Genomic DNA, 13,225 nt, shown 5'->3' with positions numbered 1-13,225 from the left:
CATTACTGTACTTCATCAATCTCATCTAAGATGCCCCCGATTGTGAGACTCACCAGTACTTTTGCTACTACTGAGAAAAGGGGGGAAAAATCCGATTAAACTATGATTTGGCATCAATTTAGGATCCATGCCAATTTCAGGGATGTTAAATTGTGAAAAATAAGTGCACCTGTGAAGAGATGGAAAATGGTAGTTGGTTTCAAAGACTGTTGCTTCTTCTCACTCCTCTCCAAGTCCCTGGTGACATTTTTTAAATGTAGAATTGAAATTAATGGGACCCTTCTTTCTTGGAAACGAACTGTCTTTTGGCTTGACTGCCTGCTGAATCCAGCATTTTGGCTAAAGTTTCTCAAGGTTAAAATTGCCAACATCTCACCAGAAACCTCACTGCTACCTCAAACAGGTGATCTTGCAAGTGTGAATATTTGGTAGGAAAGGAACAAGGTGGGGTAGAGAAAAGACAAAATGCAGACTTGTCAACCACTGTTTTCAACATTCTAATGTATTTTTCTTTAACTTGAAAAACGCTGTATTGTAAAGAAACCACCACCTCTTCTGGAGTCTTTAAAAAAAAAATCAAAAGACCTTAAAACAAGCTTGAGAAAACTTGTCACAAGGCAAATTTTATTTTATTTTTTCAAGTTACAAAAATACCATGTCAAAAATACAGTCTTAGTCCATACAAGAGTAGTTCCAGCCATGTAAAAGTTCTACAGAGTTTGGAAAAAGCCATGTATATATAAGTCTTAAAACATACAATACAACCGCTCAATTCAGTTATTGCTAGATATGTGCAGCTTTCACTTGAGACTGCTCTCTACAAGGTAAGGGCAGCGTCTGGGTGCTGACTGTTGCTGCTCGAGGTGTAGGTTTAGACAGCCAATCTGAAGTTAGAATGAGCTCGCTCTGAGTAGACTATAACGTGTAAGTTTTGATCAGTACTACAAGAGAGTGTGGGCTACATTTCAGTTCTGCCCTCTCCTCCCATATTTAATTCTATTCTATTAACACATCGGAAGTAAAATGTGTAGTTTGGGGCAAGAGTAAACGAACCACTGGTTTTCAAAGTAAGTGATGAGAAACCATAACTTTGAGTTCCGATGGAGAAACGAAGCTGGCACATTTAGCTTAAAAAACACTGAAACGATAAACACAAGAATGGAGAAAATTTTAAAGTTTAACCAAAACCAGAGCTAGCTTTTTCTCTTCAGATGTTGAGATGGAAGACGAATCAACTTGTGCCTCTGAAGTCCAGGAGCTTATGAAAATCTGCTGCCCTCTATTTTCTCTTTAAAAAGACCAAGAGCTAGCCACATGACAAGAACATGCTTTCAAACAGTTTGATTTGCTCAACAGAAGAACGAATCATCAAATTAAATAATTTTAACTTTAAATAAGTGAAAAAGAGGAAGAAAATGCAGTTGACAGTGTAAAACACAGAGAACAAATCACTTACTTTGGGGGATGGGTAATACATAGGAGACTTTTGGCCTGAAGTTCACATGGAAGACTTAGAAGCTAAGAGTGTCCCAAAGAGACAGCAATGGCTTTGTTTCCCACTTTCCTGTCAGACCCTGCAGGGTCAGCATTATTGCTGACATCTTACCCCCGGAAGTTCTTGAATGAATTTGAGACATAGATTGGTATTAAGAATGAGGTGAACGGGAAGAACCTTTCAAAAGCATTCTTCGAACAAAAGTGACAGGACCATTTGGCAAGGATAATTTAGGACTTAAATCCTAAAAATAGGCTACATTTTTAGGAGGTAGAAAACAAGTACCAGAAATTTACCATTGGGCCACCCTCCTCAACTTTTGGCCAACCTTGGATCCTTTCCATTTCTCACTCCCCATTCTCCCATTAAAGCTATTAGTGCTACTACCATTCGTTACCTAAGGTTATAAACTTGGAGCTGCCAAGAAAAATCTTACGTAGTTTTGCTTTTAAACCACTGAGCCTATCTAATACTCAAGTATCAACTGGGAATGTTTTAGTAGATTAATTCACTCCATAAGAAAACATGCCAACGTCAAATAAATACTTAACATGAAAAAAGACCGCTGAACACCTCTACATGCTAATACGTCAGAGCAGCTATGCAAACCTAAATTAGTAATGTTTTCACTGAACTGATTTGGATAAGCCTTATATTAAACCTACATTACCAGCATTTACTGAAAATAGGTATGTATCTTACTAAAAAATTAAGCTAATAACAACAACAAAAAAAACTCCACTTCTCCCAGAGAGTTATGTTGTGCTGATATCCCATAGGTATTATTATAAAAGGGTTTCATTTTTGCAATAGGCTGGGCTCACAGTGCGTATGTTAATACAGAGACCATGTGTACAATGTCACCACAAGAATGTCATTAGTGAAATGTATATAAGGCATGTAAAAAACTAGCATTAAAGCTCTTAAGGGCAACGATCCAAACGGGCAGCTGCTAGAAAAGGTGCTGCTAGGAATAAAAAAGTATTAAAGAAAACGGAGCTTCAGCACATATTAGTTTATAGTGCTTCCACAATAAAAAGAATTACTTCACATAAATTTCTGTTGCTGGAACTAATGGACCAAACAAGAACGCCCCCCTTTTAACTATTAGCCCAATCTTGGAAACGGAAGCAATCACTTGCGATCTTCCACACGGTGTTGTTAGGAGTCGACTGGGCAGTGAGCAGGAAGTTCTGGTTGAAGTAGTGTTGTTTGTTTCCATCAAATTTCACAGTTCCACTGGTCACAACGAGAACTGTGGTCTGGGCCTGAGTAGCTTGTTCTTTACCCACATAAAAAAAGAGAAGAGGGCACAGTTTCTATCTCTAAAGAAGCAGATTTTCAGGCTTAAACAACATTGTTTCTAACTTAACACAGAAAAAAACGTTTCATCAACTTTCTTTACCTTGAGCAGAACCTTGGGCATGCGCACCCAAAGGCAGAAAACTAAATTATCATTTCAGAGCATATTAAAATTATTTTCAGTCCAGAAGGATTTTGGGGACTCTGAAGTTTCAAAATGAAGAGCTTATGTCTAGCGCAGGACCATCTGGTTTCCGTATTTTATTAATATTTCATTGGCTTTCTAACAGAGCTTTTTCTTACTCTGCCTTCCTTAAGCTATCTTTTCAAGAACTACAAAGGGGGCAAAAAAAAGATCACCCTAAACTACCACTTCCGACGCTTAGGACCCCACCTAGAGGTCAATCTTATGTATCGCATAATCTACCTTGAATCAAATTCTGGCTTCCCAAATCATTTCGTCCCATAACAGAATCAATTTCTCCTGTGAAATTTAAGTACGTTGTAAGATACTAACATTGCTCAGAGACTGTTATAATTTTTCTCTGGGAACATTTCAAGGCGCAAAGGCAGCTGCTTATTCAGGGACAACAGATAATTAGTCCTCTCCCATCAACCAAAAGCACATTGAGCCTCAATTTCTCACTAAGTGTTAATCCACCATAATCATACAATCCAGCAAAACCTACTAGAGGTTCTCTGGAATGAGATGCATCTAAAGGAAGACCAAAAGTTTGATCTGACTGCTGAACTTTTCACTTTCAACTTGCTCAAAAAAGTCATTATTTCTATCACTACAAACTGCTCGCTGCTTTTGGCATTCAAGGTCAGTGCTCACTAAAGGAAAACAAAAGACGATGTTGAAAGAACGTGATCTTACCATGCACTGGTTGGCAATCTAACATATTGACCTGGAACTCACTAGAAGGCAACATCTCAAAAAAATTAGTTAGGGCTTCCAAGCCTGTAACAACATTTCCATTCCATATTAAAGTGGCCTTGTCCAGATACAGCCTGGTTAGTGCCTTAAAGAGAAAAGAAAAAGAATAAAAAAAGGTAAAGATTTTTGTTTCTGGGGAAGCGTTTTATAGAAATGGATCAAAGGGTTACAGGGGGCATAAAACACTTCCACAGTTCTACCTCCATCTCCACTCCCCTTGCCCCTCCCGCTGGAAGATAACGTGAGCAAGGAAGGTGTCTGCCTTATAATATTTGGCTTTAATAGAGATGACTTCACTTTAGCCATGAAACCACTGTGCATCCAAACTGGAAGAGGGTTTTGAAGTTTTGCTTTCTGTTTGTTAAAATGAATGAAAAGATTACAAGTTTCAAGCACATGCGGCCCCAAACCAGGTTTAGTCTCTCTCCAGTTTCTAATTATGAGAATTAAACAGAGTTGTCAGTCGGGCCCTCCCTGGACGCTCCAACCCTAGTGTTTACGTACATGTGAGTCATTGAATATTTGAACAATCTAATGTCGTATGTGTTAGGAAGAATTCCTTTTAGTACTACTCAAACACCATGTTTTGTTCACAAGAATCACAAGTACTTGCCAGTGCAGAGTCTCTGCTAAGTCATGTAAGTTAAGGCCCACATAAGGCAGAAGTCAACAGTTAACCCCTTAGGCACAGGAGTTAGTCACAGGAGGTTAGCGTGTCACAGGACAGATTATTTGCTTAATCCTAAAATTTCACTCGGATGAAAAGACCAGCCCCTTATCTTGACTCTGGTAAGTAAAACTATGTTGCCTTTTTTTTGCTACTTTATTTTTGAAAGCAGCAAGACACAATAAACATCCATTGTCAGGTCCCTTGCCCCCATTCCATGTCAAACATCGGTACCAGTAACTTCTTTTATCTTCTGCCTTAAAAAAAAAATAGAAATTTTGAGAGATTAACTTCTGTACCTGCAGCATAAAGAAAGCTCTCTAAAGCAGTCCTACGCAGATAAGAGACCTAGGCAAGACTCCATCCAGCACATACTGAAACAATTACTTAGAAGATATGACTCAGGGATACATCACAACAAAAAAGCTGATGACATGAGAACTCGCTCTTTTGAAAACTAAAAGTATCCAAGCCATGTGGATCCTATTCGTGAGTGCCAACTACAGCTGTGAGCTTTAATCAGAAATTATTAATATAGGAAATGAAACGAGCAAATCAAGGAACGTTCCCTGTAACGGCAGACTCCTTCACTGGCACTAATGCTGTTTTAAAGCATATTGGCTGAACGATGAGATTAAAAAGGTAACATATTTAGGTAAATATATGTCAAGCCCCATGTCAAGTGCAGTAAGTTACATTCCCCTAAAAATAAAATGAGGTTGAGAGAAGTTAACAATTTGCCCAAGGTCACAGAGCTAGGTAAATGCAAAGCTGAGATAGGATTCCAGAGCCCACACTTCCATAACGTCACACTCATCCTTCCGTAAACAAGGCACTTTTAAACAACAAGTCCACAATGATCACTTATGCAAGTCAGATGAATGGCTGGCTAAGAAAAAACAAAAAACAAAAACCCTGGTACTTAACAAAGAGTGGTAGAGTCTATTAACACTCACCCGTCTTCTTTTGTCCATTGTCTCATAGTAAATATTGACAAATTCCTCAGCAGCTCTACATGCCTGATCTACATGAGTCTTAAAATCCTGGGAGAAAAAATTCAGACGTGTACATTACTAACCCTCCAACTCCTAATAGACAAACCCACCAAAAAAAGCTGATTTATTTCAATCACTTTGTAGCTCCATACACACTCCATGTTCTTCCACATAAATTTGGACATTATAAAGTTCAGTGCTCAAAAGTTTCCAGTTTTCACATTTTTCACCATTTTAAAGTACGTGTATTTAGGACATAATCACCTCTCATTAGTGAATTTTTTCTCATTTCAGATTGGAATTGATAATCTTTGCTTGGTAACTGGTGCTGTAAGTACTGTAGGCTTTCAATATTTTACAAAACATTCACCGCAATAAACATGATGTGGTCTGAACCTTAAAAAGGGCGGGGTGGGGGAGTGCTGAGTTCCCTCTTTAAGCCAGAATGACAAGGAGTTACTCACTGGGGAAAAAATAAAGAGTACGAAATAAAGGTCAATGAAACACTTGAGAATCTACATACTTAGGAAACTTCATCACATTACATAAAAATTCACCGGCATTTGTAAAGAATTGCAAAACCAAAGAAGAGAAATGCCATTGGGGTTTTCTCCTGGTGGATGGATGATTACTAAGTACCTTTCTTCCCCCAGCCATTCACCAAGCCCAGCCTATTATTTGAATTAAGAATCCGTTTCATTTCTCTGTCAGGTGATTGAAAGTTATTTAGAGAAGGAAGTAATGGAGAATAAAAGATCGCAAGCCATTAACAGTCCCCAACATTCCCGCCTCCCGCCAATTCCCATCTCGGGGTCCTTTCCAGCATCCGAAAGCGACTGCACAGAAGCCGGGAGTCGGGGGTCGGCGGGGGAATAGGGGGGCTACGGACCAAGAGGGGCTACAGAGAGCGAGTCCCGCCCCCGGAGCCCAGCGGGCCAGGCCCTGATTCGCCACCGGACCACGTGACCACCAGCCAGCCCGCCCCAGCGCCCCTCCCCTCCGCTGCCCGAGCCGTGGCGCCCCGGCACCCTGCCGCGGCCCCGGCACTCACCACAGACGTGGCCATGAGCGAGCCCGAAGCAGCCTGTTCTGGCAGTGGCGGTGTCACTACCTCCTCACGTGTCCGGCGGTCTCGGCTGCTGGAGGACCAAATATTTAGGAAGACAGCTAAACCCGCCAAACGCCGAATTCTCTACCCGCCCATTCTCTCCCGGAAGTAGCTCGGTCCGTTGTTAAAAGCACCCCGATGTTCCAACCTTAAGTACACTTCCCTTCAGTTCCGACCGCACCCTCCCATCTGCCTCCTGTATTCACTCGTTAGCTATTTATCTACTTCACTGGGAAGAAAAAGTCCCTGGCTTTCCTAAACTAGATACTCTAACCGAAAGTATCCATTTTCCCAGCGACACGAGACAAGCAACGATCATCTAAATGGTCCAATAGGGGAGCTTCTTTGCTCCAGCAGGCGGGGCCAAGGCCCGCCGAAGACCAATGAGAAACGCGAGAAGAAACCTACTGGATCTGTAGCCTATAGAAAAAAGGGGTGGTGTTTGGGGAGGTATGCAACCATACTGCGCATGACTGGTGGAGAACAGTTTAAGGTTTAAAGTTCTGGAACATTCTGGAAGAATCTAGCCTCACTGAATCGAATCCCAACGGTCTCAGCAGCATTCCTAAAATTATTCACAAATCACGGATTTGGTTTCTTTATGTTATCTGCTATTCATAAAGAAAGTCTTATCAAGTTCCCTCATCTAGCATGAAGTTTTTGTCTCAGACTTCAAAAGAAGATTAGTATACATTGCCATTTACCACCTTCTGTAACCTACTCTCTAACAACAGCTAAAACCGCGAGCAAAGTACTTTTTCTAAGCATTTTAATCCATATTCACTTATTACTTCAAAAACACCATGAGGTAATCATCTCCAGTTTATAGCTAAGGCACAATGTGATTAAGTAACCTGTTCAGAGTCACAAACTAATTAGGGTTCAAGCTCAAGCGATTTAACTACCACTACAACCTGATTTCACTCTCTAGCATCCTTTAAAACCCTTCACCTCAAAGGCGCCAACAAATTCTGAGTGGTCAAATCAATTAGATAGCTCTATAGTCTTACCACGAATAACTGGTTTGTGGCTCCTCATCAAAATGGTCCCTTCTTCGCTGGTGTCTTCCTGAGTCTCCACCATGAGACCATTCTTTTCTGAATCTTCTCATACTTCAAGGTTATTTTTCTCCCCCCGCCCCGAACTCTCCGCTGCTCAGACTAGCTTCAACTGCAAACCTACCCGCTTCCTTCCTTGGCTCCCCTCTTACTAGCGTCACTTCCGGGGGCTGTCCCTTATTTAAAACCTCCCTCTTCCCACGTGACTTCAACTGCTACTCGTATGCTAATGACTTTTCAGCGCCCCCCTTCTCTGACCTCCGGTTTCAAATATGGAATTTCGCTAGATATGAACGCCAGAATGCACTACAGACTTCACGAACTCATAGAGTCCAAAATTTAAACTCATTATTTCCTCCGCATGGCCTATCTTTTGTATTCTTTCTGTCATCTATGCTTGAATTCTTGGAATCTTTATTTTTAGCACCCCCCATCATCGTAATTCATTTGTTCATTCAAAAAATAATGAGCACTTAGTATGGACTACCACATTCTGGATATAGAGTGGTAAACAAAATAGACATGATTCATATCCTCATAAAATTCGCAGTGTAATGGGAGTGGTAGACAATAAACAATATATTAATGAACTACAGAGGAATTCCAAGTAACTTACTCAATTCTGCTCATTTTTTCAGCAACCTCTCCCTCCCCTCTCCTCCACTCCTCTCTCTCCCCTCTCCTCCACTCCTCTCTCCCCTCCCTTCCGCTTCCCTCTCCTCCCTTCCCCCAACCCTTCCGCTGGCCTTCCCCCCTCCCTTCTGATCAGCTCCTTTCCCCTCCCCTCCCCCTCTCCCTTCTGCTCAGCTCCTTTCCCCTCCCCTCCCCTCTCCCCTCCCCCTCGCCCTTCCACTCCACTCCCTTCCCCTCCCCCTTCCTCTGCTCTACTCCCCTCCTCCCCTTCCCTTCTGCTCCCCCCTTCCACTCACCTCTCCCTTCTCCCTTCCACTCCGCTCCCCTCCCCTCCCCCTTCCACTCCTCCCTTCCTCTCCACTCCCCTCCCCCCTCCTCTCCTCTCTCTCCTCTATACACAAACATTATCACTCTTCTCATTTTTACAAGATTTTCCTAATCTTTAAAGGCCTACCTTGGTTTGGTCTCAATTTGCCTTTCCAGACTTCTCTTCCATTATTTACCAACATTGGCAAAGTTAACTACTATGGTTTGCCAAAAATGACTCCTGTTTACTGCTTTATAGGTGATTGTATTTCTTAATGGAGAGTTCAGAATATGTGTCCGGTGTGTATTATAAATTCATTCAATCCTCACGACCCCTGGAGAGAGACACATTATTTCCTCGGTTTTGAAGAATTTAAACTGCAGTTGAAAGAGGTTAAGTAAAGTTGGCTAAAATGACACAGCTAGTGGAGCAGGGATTTCAACCCACAGCTGGCTGTTCCCAAAGTCTTGGCTCTTAAGACACTCCACTAGCCATGCATGTGCTTAAACTATGCTTATTTTGAAGTGTTTGTTCCCTACGTTTCTACCTGCCCCAAAGGCTGTGACCTGTCCTATGGCCATGTTGAGTGTCTGTTGGTGGGTGGTGATAGAGCTAGGAGACTAGACAAGCGTTGAGAGTACTGAAAGGAGGCAGCTGAGCAAGAGGTGGAGGGAAGGCTTCGAGTTTTGCACTGAATGCACAGAATTTTGTGCTCTTTTATTGATGTGCTACAAGGGTGGAAGCCTGGGAAAACAGCATAGGAAACAGTGTTGGGCTCTGGTTGGTCAGAACAGTGAATTTAGACCATGTGAAAACTATATGTGGGGGAACAAATGGGAACAAGGCAGACGAGACACGGAACTGCTCTTTGCTAGATAACTGCACAGGTGTAAAAAGTGGGGAGATTGAGTAGGAAGGGTGTGAAAGGGCTTTTCTTGGAACCCAGAATGACATCCTGGTTAAGCACATTGTCGTCAGCACCAGCATGGGTTCAAATCCTAGCCATGCCGCTGAGTAGTTCTGTGATCTTGGCCGAATTACCTAACCATTCCATGCCTTGGTCTCCCAATTTGTAAAATAATAATAATATTAATATATGTTTTGTAACATAGCTGTTACAGGCATGCAGTTCCTGCTTGAGGAATGTTGTTTCCCCCTACCCATGGCAGAGATTATGCAGCCAGCTATCTGAGAGTATGAAGTTGAGACATATTAGGTAGCTTTGGTGTATCGAGAGGCATCAGTATAGTTCACGAGAGACCTGGGTGCTCTGTAGGAGCAATACATTGGGTTGATTCGGACTGCTTGTGGCTGTGCTGTGTAGCCGTTTTCCATGGTCAAGCATAGACTAATGGAGTTAAAGCTGTTTGGAGTTACTACCATCCCTATCTGAATCTTCACCTTGCTCTGGATTTGAGATGGACTAGTCTAGAACAATCAGGGAAGTGATCTGAGCAGTCAGCACCTTCCTCTTAGGTCTCTGATTGGCGATCAGCCTGTTCACATTAAGTCTCATGCCCTACCAACTAAGTTAGCTAGGCGCCTTTGGCCCGTTCACATCAGATAGTGCTTCTAAAAACAGCTTTATTGAGATGTAATTCACATACCCTACAATTTACCCATTTAATGTGTACACGTCAGTGCTTTTTAGCCTATTCACAGAGTCATGCAAGCATTGCCGTGAAATTTTAGACCATTTTCAATGCTCTGAAGAGAACCCTTTTCTTCCCCAATAGCAGTTCCCATTACTCTTGCCCCCCACCTCCTGGCACCACCAATGTACTTCCTGCTTCAGGGATTTGCTTATTCTGGACATTTCATATGAATGGAATCATACAGTATGTATCTTGACATAATGTTTTCAGAGCTCATCCATGTCGTAGCAGGTATCCATACTCCAGTTCCTTTCATTGCAGAGTAGTATTCTATTGTATGGACGTACCACATGTTATTTATCCATTCATCCATTAGTGGGCATTTAGGTGGTTTCCAGTTTTTGGATATTATAAATAATGCTGCTATAAACATTTGTGTAAGTTTTTGTGCCTATATATGTTTTGCGTTCTCTTGGGGAGATATCTAGGAATGGAATTGCTGGGTCATATGGTAACTTATGTGTCAAAAAATAAAATTCAACAGAGTAAATTTTGAAGATCTTATTGGTCTCATTCAGCAATTCATGAATTGGGCAACATCCAATCTATCAGATAGAAAGGAGCTCCGAGGAGCTGCGCAAAATGAAAGACTTTCATGGGCAGAAGGGAGAAGGAACAAGGAAGTTCTACAAGGCAAAAAAGGCAGATTGGTTATGGCAAGGTTTCTTTCCTTTAGGGGATGGCAGGGGTCTATGAGGCACATCACCTTGCTAGTGCTGATCAGGCCTTTCCTGGTTGGCTGGTTTGAGATTCCATTTCCCAGAGAGCCAAAACTGTAATGAAGTTAAGTCTTGGTCTGATGATGTGAGGCTTAGTATAAGCAGCTCCACTGGGGGCGGGGGCTGTTGTCTTGTTTTTAACTTGCTTAATGTTTTAGGGACCTGCCAGACCATTTTCCACAGTGGCTGCACCATTTTACATTCCCACCAGCAATGCATCAGAGTTGTAATGTAATTTCTCCACATCCTCACCAATACTTGTCATTGTCTATCTTTTTTATTATAGCCTTCCGAAGGAGTGTGGAATGGTAGCTCCCCGTGGTTTCGATTTGTATCTCCCTGGTGTCTCATGATCTCGAGCATCTTTTCATGAGCTCATTGGCTATTTGTTTATCTTCCTTGGAGAAATGTCTCTTCAGATCCTTTGTTTATTTAAAGAATTAGCTTGTCTTTTTGTTATTGTGTTTTAATTATTCTTTACATTTTCCAGATACAAGTCCCTGATCTGATAGATGATTTGCAAATACTTTGTCTCATTCTGGGGGTTGTCTTTTCAGTGCCATAGAGTTGTGGAGAGGGCTACAGGAACTGGTGAGTAGGTCCAGTTGCAACACCACAAACGCTCAGGTCCTTATGAGTGTTCAGTAGTCTTTCTTGAATACATGCTCCTCAGATTTTTGCAAGTGTTTGCTTAACTTCTAGAGTTCTGGACAAGTTAATTTGGACAATGTTTGTCAGTGTTTTCATTGCTTTTTGGAGGTGTGAATTTACAGAGGTCTTCACTCTGCCATTTCAGAAGCTTCGTCTAAATAGCACTTTGGTATATCTTTTGAAAAACATTGTTATTGGATGCCTGTAATTATATTTGCTGGATTTTGAGGGACTAACTTTATGTGCCTTTCATATATTAAACATTTGCTTCATACCATTGGCACAGAGTAAAAACTTAGGCAAAATAGGTGGTTAAAAGAGAATGGATGAATGAAATTTTCTCCTCCTTTTAGCTTGCTTTTATCCCCATTCTGAATCCATTCTGAAGGAAGTGAAGGTGTGAGCTAATTTCTTTTATTTTTAAGATTTTATGTTTTTATTTACTTTAGAGAGGGAGAGAGAGAGAGAGTGCACATGTGCAAGCACGTGGAGGGGCAGAGGGGGAGGGACAAGCAGGCTCCAAGCTGAGCCTGGAGCCCCATGTGGGGCTTGATCCACTGACCCTGAGATTATGACCCTAGCCAAAACCAAGAGTTGGAGGCTTAACCAACTGAGCCACCAAGCCCCCCCTACTTTTTAAAATTTTTTATTTTAAAATTTTTGTTATTTTTTTTAATGAACTGGTTTCTTATAAAGGGAACTTTTTCTTCCCATCAGGAAAGAAGTGAGAGAATAATCCATTTTCACCTCATTATTTTTCAGTTGGCTCCTCTATGGGGTATTCACAGGTCTTATCTCCAGGGGAGAACAATTCTTTCAGCTCTCTGCTGGAAACTTCTTTTTCTTTAAGTAATTATTTCCAGAAGCAAAATGTATAATAAGGCTTTTGTATTGGTTGAGCTCTCAGGTTTGAGGAAATTCCACCAAGACCCTGGCTCACCCACTCTGCAATTTTCTTAGACAAATGTGAATTATCATTTTCAAGACATCATAATGTAAGGTTCAGTCAGGGGCATACATTTAATTAACAAGATGAGGAATTAAAACCTGAAATTTCCTTATCTTACTTGGTTCTATGTGAGAAGTCACCTTTATACTAAACACCTATTTCTTTCTCCATCTAGTCTCTCCCATCTAGTTCCAACCTTCTTCTTGCTCCCACGAACTCAAAACAAAACCCAAAATAAGCAAAATAAAAGTGCTCCAGAAAGAAAGAAAGAGAGAAAGAAAGAAAGAAAGAAAGAAAGAAAGAAAGAAAGAAAGAAAGAAAGAAAGAAAAAGAGAGAAAGGAAATGTTAGGGGCTTCATGTAGTCACTTCATTTTTTTTTTTACTTTTAAGTATATGTTTGCCTGAAATTAACATAGATCTACAACAATTTTTTGTTATTATTTGATTGACACAACTTTTACCCCATCATTTTACTTTCCATCTTTTGAGTCCTTAGGTTGAAGTGTGTCTTTTGTAAATTGCATATAGCTGGATTTTTTTTTGCCTGATACTGTTTTTATTAATGATATATAATTTCCCTAATGTTCATAAAGTTTAAGTGTATTGCTTGATGGATTTCACGAAAGTATATGCTTACATAACCAGTAACTGCATCACAACAGAGGCTATTTCCAGTGCCTGGTGGGCTCCTTCCTATCCTCTCCATTAGTACTCCCCAAAGGTAACCATTATAATGACTTTTATA

At 41.1% G+C, this 13,225-nt stretch overlaps 1 protein-coding gene across 1 annotated transcript; it reads right to left on the bottom strand.

Annotated features, from left to right (window-relative positions):
- Nucleotides 1–597: 597 nt before the first annotated feature.
- Nucleotides 598–6,837, bottom strand: NXT2 (nuclear transport factor 2 like export factor 2). The gene is made up of 4 exons (XM_026478811.4): nt 6,451–6,837; nt 5,361–5,447; nt 3,678–3,822; nt 598–2,777 (listed from the first exon to the last, which is right to left on the bottom strand). Exons 1-4 carry the CDS (start codon nt 6,463–6,465, stop codon nt 2,596–2,598), a joined length of 429 nt encoding a protein of 142 aa, XP_026334596.1. The 5' UTR covers nt 6,466–6,837; the 3' UTR covers nt 598–2,595.
- Nucleotides 6,838–13,225: the final 6,388 nt, after the last annotated feature.

Source organism: Ursus arctos, chromosome X (assembly GCF_023065955.2).
Source record: "Ursus arctos isolate Adak ecotype North America chromosome X, UrsArc2.0, whole genome shotgun sequence".
Taxonomy (NCBI): Eukaryota; Metazoa; Chordata; class Mammalia; order Carnivora; family Ursidae; genus Ursus; species Ursus arctos.
This window is presented reverse-complemented; position numbering and strand designations above follow the sequence as displayed.

Bases quoted from the DNA above. Each gene is read 5' to 3' on its own strand.
- NXT2 (XM_026478811.4), bottom strand. The intron at 3,823-5,360 runs GTGAGTGTTAAT...TTTCTCTTTAAG, and splicing joins CAATGGACAAAAGAAGACGG to GCACTAACCAGGCTGTATCT. The intron at 2,778-3,677 runs GTAAGATCACGT...ATGTGGGTAAAG, and splicing joins AGATTGCCAACCAGTGCATG to AACAAGCTACTCAGGCCCAG.